General features: G+C 40.9%; 1 protein-coding gene across 1 annotated transcript; it reads right to left on the bottom strand.

Annotated features, from left to right (window-relative positions):
• Window positions 1-15,516: 15,516 nt before the first annotated feature.
• On the bottom strand, window positions 15,517-18,185 carry LOC145131104 (uncharacterized). The gene is made up of 3 exons (XM_079065836.1): window positions 17,652-18,185; window positions 17,184-17,318; window positions 15,517-15,528 (listed from the first exon to the last, which is right to left on the bottom strand). Exons 1-3 carry the CDS (start codon window positions 18,183-18,185, stop codon window positions 15,517-15,519), a joined length of 681 nt encoding a protein of 226 aa, XP_078921962.1.
• Window positions 18,186-18,552: the final 367 nt, after the last annotated feature.

Genomic DNA, 18,552 nt, shown 5'->3' with positions numbered 1-18,552 from the left:
TGGTCGATACTAGCTCTAACAATTTAATAGTCACTAAACTACTAGGTAACAAGTTAATATAATTTAATGGGCATTAAGCTACACGGAACCTGAATTCAAGCAATCATAGTCACAAATATTAACATGTTAGGTAACGATAATCAAACACAAGCATAAAACCAACTATTAAAATCCATAAATTAGATAACTAAACCATAGAGTTAAAGTATCATCTAGCTAAATGAAAGCAACTAGATTCAGCTACTCATGGCTGAAAACATAAACAAAAACTCAATTAGAATCGACATAATTAAAAGTAAACAAACCAATGTAATTATGTGTTCGTCACTCTCTTGATCTGTAAGTAAATCTCCTTCAAAAAGGATGTTTTGTGCACTTACTAGACTCTAAATTCAGGTTCTCAGAATACCTCTCCTCTAGAAAACTCTCCAAAAACCTTCCAAAAGCCTCCTCAAATCGTAAGAGTGAAGGATAATTTATAGTTTTGAAAATACATGATTCACGACGTGAACAAGGGTTTCACGTCGTGACTTGGGTACAAATCCTTATCAGGCAAGGATTCTGACTTCCCGCGTACTTATCTTCTAGAATACACACTCCACGTCGTGATATTGATGGCCACGTCGTGATTTGGGTTTTTCGCTGTAATTTTCTTCTTTCAAGCCTCCATCCTCCAAAGTTCCAATTCTTGTCAATTCTGGTCCTTATTCTTCAAGAGTGTTCCTTTGGTTGTAAAATGCAATTTAATTCAATAAGTACCAAATATCTTTGCAAATAACCAAAATATTAAATACAATATACTAAGATATTGCCTAAGAATGTGTATAAATATGGTAATATCACTTACGTGGATCAATCTTGCATCGCATACCACTTCCTATTGTTGATTCAGTTGTTCACGAGTTGATTGCTGAAGAAACTCATATCAAGTCACATGCTAACAAAGGTCCTAAAACAACCACCCTTGCTGTCTCACAACGACCTCCGTCTTTAAACCATAATCGCCCCAAGTTGCATTCGATGAGTGTGCATTTTGTAAGAAGAATAACCATTAGAAGACAAATTGTCCTTTGCTGACAAGCAAGGGAAATCAGTAGCAACACCAAATGAGATCACCAGCAGAGTCTCAGTCTTCACATCAGAACATGTCTTTTGGAAAGTCTCAGTTACGTCCCTCGTTTCCATCTTTTAGGCTACCACACTACGCTGCTGCTGAACGTTCAATTAATAATGAAACATATTTTACACTACCATCAGCCTTGGATCCCCAAATTGTTGAGAAGTTAAGACAGTTCATTGCTTCCAATCCAACTGCCATGTCAGATTCCTTGTCTTATTCAGGTATGTCTCCATCCAACACTTCAGGTATTCCTTCATCCTTATGGATATTGGATTCTGGTGCATCTCATCACATGTCACCACATATGTCATCTTTTGCTTTGTTATCATCTCGTACACATATCTCTATTATGTCTGTTAGTGCTACACCTATGTCAGTAGAGGGTGTTGGTTCTATTGTCATACTTATATATCTTTAACAAATGTCTATTACATTCCCACACTTGCTTTGAATCTTGCTTTGGTCAGTCAGTTACGTAAGTCTAGTTCTGATTCATTGTGTTGTGTTGTAACATTCTATTTTAGGTCGTTATCATTTCGGAATGGTGATCAAGGATTAGGTATTAGCAGGGTTAGAATCCTTGAAGAAGTTAGTTTTGGTCTCATTTGGAGGTGTATGTTGTATTGGATGATCCGGGTATTCGGTTGTGATTTGGAGCTAAAAGGGTATTTCAGTAATTTGTCAGTTGGGCTTTTATGGAAAGGGGATGTTGTTTAGAATACCTTATGGATGGTATGAGTTGATAATAGTGTAAATCTTCTTGATACCTTTCCATGGATATAGGGATGGTCAAAATCAGATTTGTATAAGGAAAGTTATGGTCTTCGGATGGTTTAGGGTTTGGGGAAAACCCTAGTATGCGGATCGTACCAAGGAGGTACGCATGGCGTACCAAGGCGAGGAAGGTTACGCAAGGCATAATTAGAGGAACGCGCAGCGTAGAGGTAAAGTTGGGTTGGGGTGTGAGACCTCGTACGATGGGCGTACGCTGGGCTTTGTCATAAGGGATTAAGTGGAAATGAGGTTTTGTTGGTCTGTAGAGGCTTTCAATCGTTCACGAATCTGAACGATCTTCTCTGTCATTTTCTGAATGATCTCCGGACCTGTGAGAGTGCTGTCAGGAACTCATCCTTTAGCTAACTGTGTGTCACCCACCTCAGCCCAGCACAGAGGGGATCTGTACTTTCGGCCATAGAGGACTTCAAATGGAGCAGCCTTTATGCTCGTGTGATAACTGTTATTGTAGGAGAACTCGACAAGGGGTAGATGACTATCCCATGCCTTCCCAAAATCTATCACGCAGGCTTGCAACATATCTTCCAAAGTTTGAATAGTTCTCTCACTTTGTCCGTCGGTTTGCGGATGGTAGGCTGTGCTCATATCCAGTCTAGTTCCTAGGGAACCTTGTAGCGACTGCCAGAACCTTGAAGTGAATCTACTATCTCTATAAGAGATAATGGATATGGGAACACCATGCAGTCGTACAATCTCCCTAATGTAAGTTCTTGTTAGCTTCTCCATCTTGTCAGTTTCTTTGATAGACAGGAAGTGTGCGGACTTGGTTAACATGTCTACTATCACCCATATGGTATCGAGACCACCCGTTGTCTTGGGCAACTTGGTTATGAAGTCCATCGTGATCCGCTCCCACTTCCATTCTGGTATCTCCGATTGCTGTAGTAAACCTGAGGGTATTCGACCACCAGTAAGACACTTACTTATCTCCATTCTGGTATTCGACCTTAACCTTGGCGCAAGTAAGACACTTACTCACGAAGGTAGAAAACTCTGCTTTCATGTTAGGCCACCAGTATAGCTTTTTGAGATCCAAATACATCTTATCTGAACTTGGGTGGACGGAATATCGAGTGTTGTGCGCTTTGGTCATGACCAAGTCTCTGAAACCACCGTGCCTCGGTGTCCAGATCCGATCCATGAGATATAAGGCTCTGCCACCCTTGAGTTCCAAGTTTTTATCCATCCGTCTAAGGGATTCACCTGCCATATTGTGACATCCCCATTTTCACGGCCAGAAAAAACCGATTTTGTTTATGCTTTATAAAAATCAGAGTACTTCTTTTAATAAAAATGTTGCGGAATTTGTTCCCAGAAAAAAAAACATGATAAATACATTATCAAAGCATTTCCGAATAAATGTATTTTTTATTCATTTTAAAACATTTGGGATGTCATCGTTAATACAGAAACATAAGCATAAACAGAACTTGCATTTATTTACATTAGTGATCTACATCTCTTTTAAATCTCTCAGTGTAAAGTAGCTTCGTATCGACACCTGTGATACAAATAAGCTTGAGTGGGTCAGGTTGGGAAACCTGGTGAGTACATAGGGATTTTAATCCCACAATGTTATATCATATAATTTAGAACTTACAAAATATACGATTTCACCATATATATATATATATATATATATATATATATATATATATATATATATATATATATATATATATAAGCAACTCTTACCCCATCCCGTTAATCCTCACAACGAGACTATCCATACTCTCGGACCTTAAATTTTACCTCTTACTTAGTCCATACTCTCGGATCTAATCCATGCTCTTGGATCAATAAGTGTGCCCATTCCATACTCTCGGGTTAGGGACATGTGTCTATATGTAAATCCATATTCCCGGATTAATGACGAACAACTGTGTCCTGTCCATACTCCCGAACTAAGGACAACTGACTATGTCTTAATCCATACTCCCGGATTAATGACATTTGACCGTGTCCAATCCATACTCTCGGACTAGGGACAATGACTATGTCTAATCCATACTCCCGGATCAATGACATATACTAAAGTTCTATTCTCTGAGTATAACTCACTCGTACTCGTAAGAATATTCTACCCAATATTCCTCATAATTAATTTAGGTTTACTCTTTGTCCTAAATCATCATATATAATCAGGTATGTTCTTTAGCACGTATTTCAGGCAACATCAAATAATTCGCACATAAACATATATTTAATACATCAATCAATACTTGTATTAAAATCATGTTCATGAAAGGGGCTATGGACTCACTTGGTTAGGTGGTGATTCCGAACTCAGACAGCGCTTCGTTATCTCAAAACAATTTTCCTCGACAAAACCTAGTATCAATACCACTAGGGTTTAGTTTTAACGTTAACCGCGACTAATTAATAGTCTAGCTATTATTACTATTATATAAGCGTTAAATAACACTCAATATAACTCATAATAATAGTCCAAGTAATTATTTTAAGGTCCTAATAATGTTACTATAATTAAATAAAAGCTATATTAAATATAGTATAGGCGTAGCTCACTTACAGCGAGTTTTTATTAAAAATCGGGCTTCGCTGGAGCAGCGTTTCCGAGCCGAAAGCTTTTCTTCTCGGAGCCGTCGGGCGCTCCAGGGCTTTCCTTCTCGTTCTAGGGAGGTTCCCTAGACTTGAGAGGGGTTTAGGGAGGCTAGAGAGAAGTTAGAGAGAGAAAGAGAGGCTTATGGTGTGAAGAAATTATGAAGAGTTCATCTCTTATTTATAGGAATTTTATAGTAAAGTAGTCTCCAAGCTTCGTCCGTATCTTTCGCGTACGAGCTCCGTTTTCTACGTTCTTTATATCCACGCATTGGTATTTACGAGTACTACAACTTTCATTTAGACCCCGTCGGCTAATTCTCCTTCTATCTCAGATTTACAAAAACTATATTGAATTCGCCGCGCTCGAAAAGTAGAGACTAAGCTTCGTCCATAACTTTCGCATACGAGCTCCGTTTTTGTCGTTATTTATATCCACACGTTCGTATTTATGAGTACTACAACTTTCATTTAGACCTCGTTGGCTAATTCTCATTCTATCTCGGATTTACAAAACTGTATCGAATTCGCCGCGCTCGAAAAGTAGAGACTAAGCTTCGTCCATAACTTTCGCATACGAGCTCCATTTTTGACGTTATTTATATCCACGTGTAGGTAAAAATAAAATCTACAACTTTGCTTTTTACTCCGTCGGCTAATTCTCGACCGATCTTAAATTTAACAGTAGGAGGTGATTACACTGTTAAATGTCCGCGTAAAATTCATAACTTTTACATACGGACTCCGTTTTCGTCTGTCTTTTTGTCGTTGAGTTCCTATTAATGAGATTTTCAACTCTCATTTAGGTCCCGTAAGCCAAAAACCGATCGAACTAAAATTCGAGTTTCGGGTCGTGCACTACTATGCCAAATCTTAGAAAAATCATAACTTCCTCATACGAAGTCAGATTTGGGCGTTCTTTTTATGGACGCTCTCGGTTTAACGCTTTCTACGACTTTTGTTTAGATCTCTAAGGCTAAAAGTCGCTCTATCGTAAATTCACTATTTATGCTTCCCGGTGTCATGCCGGTTCCGTCGCGAAACTTCGACGGGTCATAACTTCTTCGTTATAACTCGGATTTCGGCGTTCTTTATATCTACGGAACCCTTAAGACATATTCTAAAACTTGGTTAAGATTATTTATCTAAATAATCTTTTGTAGAAAAGTCGTTTTCGACCCCTATTATCTCTAAATTGACTAGCCCGGATCTACGGGCGTTACACACATTTTCAGGCTTCAAGGCTTCTAGTTGCGCCTCCTTAATTTGTGTGGACAGATGTGAATGGATAGTCATAGTCAATGATTTGACTATAAGACCAGAGTATTCTTTCCGAATTAGGGCGTCAGCTACTACGTTGGCTTTGCCGGGATGATAACAAATTTCACATTCGTAGTCACCGAGTAGCTCGACCCACCGTCGTTGTGTCATGTTGAGCTCCTTCTGGTTGAATATATGTTGAAGGATTTTGTGGTCTGTAAAGATAGTGCTTTTTGTACCATACATATAGTGTCTCTAGATCTTCAGAGCAAATACCACTGCTCCTAACTCAAGATCATGTGTGGTGTAGTTGACTTCATGCGTCTTTAGCTATCTTGAGGCATAGGCGATGACCTTACCTCGTTGCATAAGAACACAGCCAAGCCCTTGGTTGGATGCATCGCAATAAACCATGAAGTCTTCTATCCCTTCTGGGAGGGATAGTATCAGTGCGGTGCATAAGGCTCGCTTCAGTGTTTGGAACGCCTTCTCTTGTTTCTCTTCCCAGTCAAAGGCCACGCCTTTCTGGGTCAATGTAGTAAGCGATTTCGCGATCCGAGAGAAGTTCTGAATGAACATGCAATAGCAGCCAGCGAGACCTATAAATTGACGAATTTCATTAGGCGTCTTCGGAGCTGACCAGTTCTCAATGGCCTTTATTTTGGAAGGATCCACGTGAATTCCCTCTTTGCTAACCACGTGACCCAAGAATTCGACTCTTTGAATCCAAAATTTGCACTTAGAGAACTTCGCATAAAGCTTCTCTGATCGTAGTGTTTCTAAGACCTGACACAGGTGTTGACTATGCTCTTCCTTACTACGAGAGTAGATAAGTATGTAATCGATGAATACAATGACGAACTGATCCAAGTAAGGACGGCATATCCGATTCATTAAGTCCATGAATACTGTGGGCGCACTGGTCAATCCGAATGGCATCACTACAAACTCGTAGTGTCCATAACGAGTTCGGAAGGCCGTCTTCGGAACATCCTCCTCTAACACTCGTAACTGGTGGAACTCGGATCTCAGATCAATCTTTGAAAAGTAATTCACCCCTTGCAGTTGGTCGAACAAGTCGTGTATGCGAGGCAGAGGGTAACGATTCTTGATGGTTAGCTTGTTAAGTTCTCTATAGTCGATGCACATACGGAGCGATCCGTCTTTCTTCTTCACGAATAAGACCGATGCTCCCCAGGGTGAGAAGCTTGGTCCTTGTTGAGCAGTTCGTTAAGTTGACCGAATATCTCCTGCATCTCGGCTGGTGCTAGACGATAGGGCGATTTGGCTACTGGGGTAGCCCCTGGAACTAAGTCGATTCTGAACTCGACTTGACGCTGTGGAGGTAATCCTGGTAGTTCTTCTGGAAAGATGCCGGGAAAGTCGCGTACTTATGGGATGTTCTTTATGTCTTTCGCCTCTTGGATCATATCGACTACATGAGCAAGGAATGCATGACATTCCTTTCGTAAGTACTTCTGGGCTTGTATGCTCGAGATGATATGGAGGTTCGTGCCTGGCTTGTCACCATAGAAAACTAGGGTTTCGTTAGACGGTAGATTAAGACGAATGGCTTTCTCATAACACATGATGTCGGCACGATGAGAACTCAACCAATCCATGCCGATAATGACGTCGAAACTTTTAATTGAGACCGGCATGAGGTCGATTGGAAATGAATGGCTATCTAGAGTTAGGGTACATCCTATGTATATACAGCTAGTGCTCTCAGTCTTTCCGTTAGCCATTTCTACAGTGAACGGTTCTTTAAGTGCGCTTGATTGTTGTTTAAGTAAGTGAGCAAATTTATGGTTCACGAAACTCCTCTCCGCTCCACTATCAAACAGTATGCATGCATATGAGTTATCGAGGAGAAACATACCAGTGACCACTGTAGGATCCGCTACTGCTTCCTCGTGGCCTATACCCAAAACTCTTCCCACTCCGCTCGTGTTCCCTGCCTTCAGGCAGTTCCTCTTGTAGTAACCCACCTCACCACATCTGTAGCAAGCCTGGCCCACAACAATGTCGGGGACTTGGGTGATTGGCCTTGCCGGAGACTTGCAGAAACGTGCAGTGTGCCCTTTCCTGTTGCAGTTAGAGCACTGCATTTCCCGACAGGTTCCATTATGGTGGAAGCTGCACTTGTTGCACTTGGGCAAGATTCCATCATACTGCTTCATTGGCGCAGTGGCAGTAGGTGCTATCGCGGCATGAAAAGCCACGAGCTGCTGCTTTTTGGCAGAGTTCTGTGCCACATTCTTTTTCTTGTTGTCCCAAAACTTCCGCTTGGTGTCAGCGGCTTTGGATGGTTCTGAGACGGCAAGGGTTGTTGTCGTTGTCGGGGTGCGGACTCCATGATCGATGAGACGCTGTGCTAATCGCTTGGCACTGTCGAAGGTAGTGGGGTTTGAAGCTAAGACATTCCCCTGAAATGGAGGCATCATCCCCCAGATATACCTCTAAATCTTCTTTCCCTCAGTACGGGACCATTCCCGGACATAGTGCCACCAGATCGCTGAACCTGGAAGTGTAGGCAACTATGTCGGAGCCCTTCATGGTTAGGCTCCAAAGTTCTTGTTCCAGTTTCTGAACCTCGCCCCTCGGGCAGTATTCTTCAATCATAAGCTCCTTTAGAGCTTCCCAGCCCATAGAATTCGCCACTATTAATGTTAGTGACTTGACATGGCTATTCCACCACGTCAGGGCTCTGTCCGCGAAGGTTCAGGCAGCAAATTTAAATTTTCTCCCTTCCGGACAGGAGCAGATCTCAAAGATCGACTCTGTCTTTTCGAACCATTGTGAGAGGGCAATGATTCCACCAGTCCCGTTAAAGGTCCTGGGTTTGCAGTTGGTGAAGTCCTTATACGAGCACTCTCTAGAGCGCACTGGAGCATCACCTTGAGTGGAATGTATAGTTGTTCCACTCCTGCTAGTACCGGTGGAGTTGAATTGAGCTAAAGCTGCCGTAACAGTCGCATTCATTGCAGCTTGGATAACTGCTGGATTGTATTGTGGAGGAGGTAGTGGTGGTTGAACTGGAGTTATTGGAGTAGTTCGTCTCACTGATCGAAGTGGAGGCATATTTTAGCTATAAGTTTACAAAGATGAAGATGTTGGTAAGCATTCAATAGTGACTACAATGAGAGTGAACCATTGACTAACTCACCATAGCCCAACAAATGAATGAGAGTATGATTGTAATAGAGATCTAATAGTAGAAGGATGAAAGCATTTGGATAAAGATTTCCCATGAGAGTAGATATATGCCAATAATATTTTCATTAAAGATGTAATGAGTCAGGAAAAATAACCTAAGAGTAGGTCTTACATCAAACCAGAATAAGAAAATTTGACAGAATAAAGACCTAACGGACTGAAAGTCCAAGATTTTAAGATAAACAGAAATTTATACTAGAGTCTATACATAGACCTAATTATATCCAAAAGACAAAGTAGAGTAGACTCTACTTGCGATGAGAACCGCTCGGACGCGCCTTTGATTCTGCCTGATGACGCTCCATTTCCCGCATACGCCTTTCAAACGTTGCCTGACGTGCTCGAAGTTCCCCGACTTTAGCTTGGGTTGAAGTAAGTTCTCTCTGAAGGGTCTCATTGTGGGTCAGAGTTCTTCCATGAGCAGCTTGTAGCTAGCGAATACGAACTGTATTGACTCCCGCATCGGCATCAACTTCCATGACTCGGTTGATGGCTGCCCTACGCTGTTCGTCATTTCTAGCAACCCTGCGAACCAGAATAAGCAGGATTCTGTCTGCTGAGCCTCCCTCGCTCAGATTATAGAAGCTTCTGTCTCCGTTGCATGGGATGGGTTGACCCTGTTCCTAACTCCATCTTCCTAAGTTCTCAGCCCACAAAGGCGTCGGGCCTTGAAAAGCCGAACGAGGGTTAGGATTTGGGATTGGAGCCACCAGGGGTAGATCATTGACTTCTGGCTCTGGGTCAGAATCCTATGGGAAGTCTTCTGCGAAGTCATCATCTAAAGGAATTGCATGATTCTCTTCTGGCTCTGCATCGAGCCATCCACCATTTCCTTGGTTGGGAAATTATGGATCTCCATGAGGATGAAATCCCGCCATGATATCTACGCGAGAATAGGGGTAAAAGAGATAGTTAATAGACGTACTGTTATAGCTAATTATAAGATGATCCTTACCAATTACTCCAATATTTGCGTAGTGCATACCAATCATATGTAACCAAGAAAGAATAGACCTTCGAATAAGTGACCCTAACTCTAAGTCCACAACCAAACAAGGAACATGAAGTAAAGCAAAGATCACAGATTCTAAGTCTATGACACCTTAGTCACATATAACCTTAGCGTATCCACTCAACAACTATTGACATACTAATAAAGACCTTTTAGTTTGCACATAAGTAATTATAGTAACACAAAATACTCCTATAGTATTTTAAGTGATGATTTGAAAACTCTTTAGATTGATTAGATCTTTAACAAATAAATCAATAAGAATGACAAATACTGGAACACTCAATGAATTAATCCGTATGTCGAATGATTAAAATATAGTCACACATCAGAAGAGCTCGATTAAGAACTTCCTCTGTAGAGGTGTGCTAGGGTTTACAGTACAATTAATGAGATAATTATCAAAAGCGTTAATGACAAGGATGCATGCATGCACCTTATATATTAAACTCTAGAAAGATAAACACAGTTGGACAGGCCCAAACTCATGACAAAACTGGACTATACAAAAGAGCCTAATGACGCAACACTTAAGGTCTCAACAATCTCCCCTTTTGCGTCAATTGAGGCGAGAGATCATATCAGTTGAACAAAAGTGGTCTTCTTTACGGTTTTGAATATCTTCGGTACAATGGCTAGAAGACTATGACGGAAATAAATGTACCACCGAAGCATATAAGTGAAATTCTTCTTATCTGCTGCTTCGTTCTGTTTACATCTGTGGATTATATCTAAAATATGCTCCAGGCAAGTCGTGGAAAACAAGTGTTTATCATCAAGATAGAACACTAACTTCTGACCTTCTACTCGTGTAAACATAACATCACGATACTTAGAATCAATATTTCCCATCTTCATTTTGGAAGCATCGCATGACGTCCCAATGGGTTTGACAATAGGACTTTTCCTCAAAACAAGAGCAATTTCCTGATCCATCTTAGCGACCTCATGTATGTAGGAAGCTAGCATTCTCTTGATATGATCAATAATGGGCCCATACTCCTGTGGATTGGAAAGCAGAATGTTGTTCAGAAGAATCCAATCATGAGGATTGAGGTTCGGTATATTGGCCAATGAGATCACATGAATCGAACAAGCTGTGCCTCGAGTCACCCTGAAACTCACATTGACAAACGCCCCTGCCGAAGTAGGCTTCAATACTTTGACAGACGTAATCTTCTGAGCACTCCACGTCAAGTACTGTGGTTGAGAATATTTCAGATAAAAATCAATAAGATCCCGATCAACCTTCGGGTCTGGCGAAGGGATATTCACTACCGCATCAAAACAGTGAAACACAAACGCCTTTCGGGTGATAGGCATATCAAATTGTGAGTCCTTGGTATTATCACAATCAAAAGAAGTAACTGGTTCCAGCCAATGAGTGCTAGGAAGCTCAATCGCTTCTTTGATCAACTTCTCTAAAGTCTATAAACGAAACAGAGCTTTCCTGCACTCCAACGTATCATGAGTCTCTTTTTCCATTTTCTCTATTTCTTCTTCTTCTTCTCTTGCTACTTTGAGCGTTTCATCAAGCTCTTTATCTCTCTTTTTTCTTTTCAATAATTCTTCCTTAGTTTCTTCTTCCTCATCACTTTGACCCATTAGACCTTTTTTCTTGTCCAAAACACTAGAACCCGAAGCTTCATTATCCTTCGGTTTAGTGGTGACTTTCGGCTGATTTGTTGTATTGCCACCAGACTCTTTTGCATAAGATTGAATGGGAGGATCTTGAGTAACATCTCCTCGTTGTTGCGGAGTAACAATTGGCTCCGTAACACCCCCAATCCGACTTAACATCTCCAGAGCGTGACGAAGTTTATCCGTTAGATGACGTCGCACAGAAATAGTGAGAATCAAATCATGTGCCTCTAAAAGATTCGAAAGAAGAGAGTGCACATCGTTCACACAACTTTTGATGATTGTGCATTCGGTCCGGAGGGATTCAATTTCCGTATTCGCTTTGGAAAGCTCCAAGGAAAGGGTGGGAACTTGGGTTTGTAATAGAGCGAGATCTTCCCTGACCTTGTTATCCAAGGCAAGATCGGTTTTTAAGTTGGTAAGACTTGATTCAACAGAAGAAAGAAGAGTAAAGCTGTCAGCCTGTAGTCTTTGGCGAATCACCTCAAATTTTTCTCGCTCAGCCTTAAGAGATGCAGAAAGAGAGCCAATGGCTTCATTTGCTTTTTGTGTATTGCCATCTACAGTGTTCTGAAAATTTTCCATGAAAAGCTTGGACTCGGAAACGAGAGATTTGACCTCACCAATAGCATTGTTGAAAGAGAGAGTGGAGGCATCCACAGCTTGAGTTGCATTGGCAATGAATTGATCATGCTATTTGACCAAAGTTTCAATTAGAGCCTTTATGGCAGCATTAGAATATGCTGAAGTGGATGGAGTAGCAGAAGAAGCAATGAGTTGATCAAGTTTGGCATCGAGATCCTTCAAGTGACGCTTGGTGATTGGAGCATCATCATCTTCTTCGCTTAGAACCCGAAAGGGGCTGTAATACAGAGTTAAACTCCATTTCAGCGCCGCCAAGAACTCTATCAGACTCGTTTGACAGAGGTGGGGATAAAGGTTTTGAAGTAACAGGGATTTGTACACCTTCAGTAGTCACCCCCGTATCAGATACGTTGACAACAACCGGAGGTTCGGTTGTAGTGGTGGTAGTAGTTGCTTGTGTGATGATAGGAGGAGGAATTGGAGCAGTTGAAGTTGGTGTTGAAGTGGAATTAGGTTGAGTAGTAACCGGTGGTGGAAGTGGTGCAACCGAAACAGGCACAGTAGAATGAGGTGGAGAATGATCAGGAGTGGGAACGGATTCAGTTACATGTACCTCAGAAGTTGTGGACCGAGGAGGCGTGTTTCCTTTTGGTGAGCTTTCAAGAGGAACGAGTTCGGCTTCATTGGACTTCGGTTGATCTTGATCTGACGGAACATAATCCGAATCAGTGGATGAAGCAGATTTCGGTTTCTTAGCCATCTTCTTGATCTTTCGCTTCTTGTGGGCAGACGAAGGTTCTTTTTCCGCCTTTTGCTTGTTAGGCAATGCAGTCTGGGAGGATTGACCTTCGACTCCCTTCTTCTTCTGTTCTTGTTTCTTTCCCCTCTTTGTCAATTTATCAACAGCCTCCAAAGCACTTTGCATTTCTGGAGTGAGTTCTCTCGGCCCTGAAGGTGTCAGTTTCCTGTAATCAGCCATAACATTGCTTACGCTTGAGACACACCTGTACATTGATTTAGGAATTGAACCGATGAATGAACTTCATGGGATCGGTGACAATGATCTTTGTTGTGTGGAAAGTGGCGATTGAAGACATCATAGCATCTGCCATGATTGGAACCTGAAAATGTTCAATGGCTCTTCGAGTAACCAGCGTCCAAAAGTGTGCACATGAAATTTCAGAGTGTTTGGTTGATGAATTGAGGCTCTGCACTAGTTGAGACCAAATAAGGGAGCCATAATCCATATTGATTCCGTGATAGAGACCAGAAAGAATGGTCATAAGGCCTTTGCTGGCACCATCAGACCCAACAACCCTTTCAGCTAATCCCTTGAAGATGAGGGTGAAAAGACCATTCCATTGAGGTGGTAAGCAAGATTTCTTGAACTTTGTCACCGTGGTAAGGACATCGTTGTACCCCATGTCATAGAACATCGTGAATAACTGAGTATTGGTGATGAAATCAGGAGAGATAACAGAAGCGTCTGTAGCAAGATGTAGCAGAGAACAAAAACGAACTTTTGAGACAGAGGTCTTGTGATTGAAGATGTCAAAGAAGATTCGTTCCTTGCCTTTATCGTAAGAAGCAGACGAATAAACCTGTGAGAGCAGTGACATGGGAACACATTCAACCTGCGTGAGAGCAATCACCAGCGGGGAATACTTGAGACATTCGACCACATGAAGCATGTATGAATCATAGACGAATGGATTCAGGTCGATGATAAGATTCTGATTGGGTTTGATGACCATAAGAGAAGATGAAGTTGTTTGTTCTTGAACGGATGAAGATTCAGCCATTGTTGCAGGAGTGAAGAAGAAGATGAACAGTAGAAAATCACCGATGTGTTCTTGAGAGAATGGAGAATTGGTAAAGTAGCCCAAGAGGTGTGAGAAAACCTTAAATACCATCGCCAGGAGAGAGAAAGAATCCACAGTAATGATTCCACGATTTTCTGAATCGACGCCTGAAAAAGCGTGATTTGACAGCTGGATTTCCCTAGGAAGACGTCATCAGGTGTGATATTAGGAACCGTTTCAAATTCACGCGCCCGTTGCCAATATTATCCAATGACGTGTTTTGAAATCTTATCTTGTTACCGCCGTTTCAACTTTGAAAACTTTTCAACTTCCTTTTCAAACGTTGACAAACCCCTTTCGCGTCATATAAGGCTGGCAATGTTCGCTCCTTAACATGATATACCTCCATAGCATGAACAACCGAAACATTAATTCTGAAAAAGAGCCATTAGTGCCACGAGCAAGAATTTGGAAAATCATAAAGATCTTCGTGCAAGAGTGTGCCAATAGAAAAGAAATAAAGCAAAGTATTTGTGGGATGTAAGTGATGTCTATTTAGACACGAAACTATGGATCCCGGGCACGGATCGCTTCCTTCAAAGTCAAGAGAGACTTAGAAGTGGCTGTGTGGTTTCCTGTTGAATTACGATCAAATGTTTATTAAGAAACATTGAAAGGCATCTTTTCAAATTTAAGCTATAAAGGGTGGCTTATCTTCAACCGAACTACAATACTTGACATAAGACCGAAAGTGGGTTGAAGTACTTGTGAGACTAGTGTAGCCTTTTAAACAAGTAGGTGAGTTAACAAATTCAGTGACTTGGTGATAATTGTAGAAATCTCATAAACAAAATTAAACTGGATCTTATGCGAAGAAATGCCTTGGTGTTAGACAGTTTCATAAAGATCGCACAAAAATAAAAAAAGAGATTTCGTGGTACCGTCCACTAAAGTGGTTTCATTTTAGCGTGGGTGAAAACTAGAACATTGGATTGTTCACCGTCAATTCGTTATTGGTGTTGGATTTTGGGTTTCACTTAGCACGTGGTGAAACGAAGCTAAGATCATTAACACATACATTGTGTAACCATAAACCTCAGTGGTAAGTGCTGAGAGTCTCAAGGGGTACGATTATGAAACGAAAGTAGATGGAGAAGAGTGTGGAGATGGTTTAAGAATAGAAGGTACCTCTGCTATATAGTAAGGACCGAGCAGACAACTCTTAACTCAATGTGAGACGAGTAAGGTAGCTCATGACATAAGTGATTTTATAAGCCTGATTGGGAAGATTTGATTTGTGTATATCAAATCAGTAAGGCTACACTTGAAGTCTTTGAGGCTTTGGTCGACATACAGCAACATGCTTCTAGGACACTTAGCTAGTACTAAGATAAAGAAATGTATACCTGTCCCAGCTCCATCATTTGAATGATCGGCGATACCTTTCAGTGATATTTTTGGAATTTTTGACTTTAATGAAAAGCAACATAAACATAACGGAAAAAAAATATTTTTGGATTCTATAGAGTTTTCTGAAAAAGAAATAAAAACAGAAAGGAAAATATTTTTGATTTTTATGAATTTTCTGAAAAAGAATTAAAAACAGAAAGGAAACTATTTTTGATTTTTATGAATTTTCTGAAAAAGAATTAAAAACAGAAAGGAAAATATTTTTGATTTTTACGAAGAGAGAAAAGACATAGACCATGTACAAACTATACAACCGAAACTTCACCTAAAAGAAGTGAAGCGAAATAGACCGAGCGTTCGGTCCATTTCGGTTCCCAAAAAATCAGGAGCCGAAATAGACCGAGCGTTCGCTCTATTTCGCGTTCGGTCCATTTCGGTTCCCGAAAATTCTGGAGCCGAAATATACCGAGCGTTCGCTCTATTTCGCTTGATAAATTTTAATGAGGCGAAAGTAGTTTCAGTATTGATTCAGCTTCCATCATTCCTAAGCCTTGGAGAATTTTATTAAAGCTTGCTTCCGGTAAGGCTTTTGTAAAGATGTCAGCTAGTTGATCAGTGGTTCGAACAAAATGGATTTCGACATTACCATCCTCCACGTGATCCTTGATGAAATGATACCTCAATGCTATATGTTTCGTTTTTGAGTGTTGCACTGGATTGTTACATATCCTTATTGCACTTTCAGAGTCACAATACAAATGAATTTTCTTCATGTTCAGGCCGTAGTCTCTAAGTTGACTTTGTATCCATATGACCTGTGAAGTACAAGATGTTGCGGCTATGTATTCAGCTTCGGTTGTGGAAAGAGACACACATGTTTGCTTCTTCGATTTCCAGCTAACGAGTTTGCCATCAAGAAACTGACACCCGCCAGTTGTGCTCTTTCGGTCCAGTCCACATCCACCTAGATCGGCATCAGAGAATGCTTGTACAAAGAATCCTGATTTCGTCGGATACCATAAATGGAGAGATGAGGTTCGCTTCAGATATCGAAAAATATTCTTCACACATCATGTGAGGTTCCCGTGGATTAGCTTGAAACCTTGCACAATAACAGACAGAAAACATTATGTATGGTCGGCTAGCTGTTAGATACATTAAAGACCCTATCATTTGGCGATAAAGGGTCATGTCAACAGCCGGTTTTTTCCAGAGAAGGTGTTAACTTCGTGCCAAACGCCATAGGAACCTTCACTTTTGACTATCCCATCATTCCAAACTTGACTAGTAAGGTCTTTGTGTAAGCCTCTTGATTAATAAAAATGCCTTCGGGTCCGTGTCTAATATTCAAGCCAAGGAAAAAGTTAATTAGACCCATTGAACTCATCTCAAACTTAGTCTCCATCAACTTCCTAAATTCAGCTGTGAGGCTGGGATTTGTGGAACCGAAGATGATATGATCAACGTAAATTTGGACGATCATTAAATGGTCACCCTCTTTCTTGAGAAAGAAGGTTGGGTCAACCGAACTTTGTTTAAACTTTGACATTTTCAGAAATCGGGTAAGGGTTTCATACCAGGCTCTAGGAGCTTGCTTCAGACCATAAACCGCCTTGTCCAGAATGTAGCAGTGATCTGGATACTTTTCGTTCACGAAACCAGGTGGTTGCTCTACGTACACCGTCTCTTCTAATTCTCCATCTAAGAATGCACACTTGACATCCATTTGGTATACTTCAAAGTTCTTATGAGCAGCATAGGCCAGAAAGATTCATACCGATTCTAATCTTGCTACTGGAGTGAAGGTTTCTTCGTAATCTATTCCTTCTTCCTGACAATATCCCTTCACTACCAGCCTTGCTTTGTTACGAATCACATTTCCTTCTTTGTCCATCTTGTTTCTGAAAACCCACTTCAATCCAACCACAGATGCATCCTTTGGCGTAGGAATCAGTCTCCATACTTTGTTTCGCTCAAATTCATTGAGTTCGTCTTGCATTGCCTGTACCCAATCAGAGTGATCGAGTGCAGTGTTAATAGTCTTTGGTTCAACTTTGGAGACAAACGAATTAAACATGCAAAATTCCACTTGAGAGAATAATGCAGTTTGTTTCTCTTTCAGTTGAGAACGTGTGAGAACTCTTTCCGATGATTCACCAATGATTTGGGTTTTTGGATGATCTTTTGTTCATTTGGTGAGGGGAGGGTAATTTGGATCATAGGATGGATCCAATTCAGCATTTACTTCTTCTTCGAATTCTGACTGTGTATCATCATCTTCATTATTTGTATTAACATGCTCCCCCTCGAATGATGAAGCGATTTCGGCTTCAGGCTCAGAATTCTCCCCCTCGATTGGACGTGCATTGGGTATGGTGGTTGATTGATTCTCCCCCTGGATAGTAGAATAAGGAGATTCACCTGACGTTTGAGATTTTGCAGATTCTTGAAATTCACTAGAACTTGAAGGTTCGTTTTCTATGATTTTAACAGCCTCGTCAATTACCTTCTTCAGATTATCTACTTCGTTGTCAGCCGCTTTCGCTTCAGAGAGAATAGCAGTCTCCAGTTCATCAAAGAGCTTCACATATTCTTCAAACAAGTTGGAAATGGGAATTGAGAATTGACCGGTTTGAGGAAAGATTTCATCCATTGGTTCTTTTCTTGATGTGAGTTTCTTCATGTAGTTATCATCAAACGACACGTAATATGTTTCTTCGATTTTATTTGATCGGTTATTCAAAACTCTGTATGATTTTGAAGTAAGCGAATACCCCATAAAAGTTCCATCATTAGCCTTCACATCAAACTTGTTTCGGTTCTCTTTAGAATTGAAGATAAAGCATCTTGAACCGAACACATGGAAAAACTTGACGTTAGGCTTGCGGTTGTTTAGGATTTCATAAGGAGTTATCGTGAATCGCTTATTGAGTAAAGACCGGTTCTGGGTGTAGCAAGCAGCGGCAATAGCATCAGCCCAGAAATACAGAGGCAACGAAGCGAAGCTGAGCATGGTTCGGGCTGCTTCACACAACGATCTGTTTCACCTTTCAACGACCCCATTTTGTTGTGGAGTATAGGGAGCGGAGAAATTATGAGACACTCCATTTTCAGCAAGAAATTCTTCAAACACTTGGTTTTTGAAT

This window comes from Lactuca virosa, chromosome 8 (genome assembly GCF_052849685.1).
Source record: "Lactuca virosa cultivar CGN04683 chromosome 8, Lactuca_virosa_CGN04683_v6, whole genome shotgun sequence".
NCBI lineage: Eukaryota > Viridiplantae > Streptophyta > Magnoliopsida > Asterales > Asteraceae > Lactuca > Lactuca virosa.
The sequence above is the reverse complement of the archived record's forward strand: the minus strand, read 5'-3'. Positions and strand labels throughout refer to the sequence as shown.

What these genes read in the sequence shown, in the direction of transcription:
- LOC145131104 (XM_079065836.1), bottom strand. Translation starts at nt 18,185, where the DNA reads ATGGGGTATTCGCTTACTTCAAAATCATACAGAGTTTTGAATAACCGA. An exon ending in AGTCAGAATTCGAAGAAGAA is followed by an intron (nt 17,319 to 17,651) that starts GTAAATGCTGAA and finishes GTTGGATTGAAG; the next exon opens with TGGGTTTTCAGAAACAAGAT.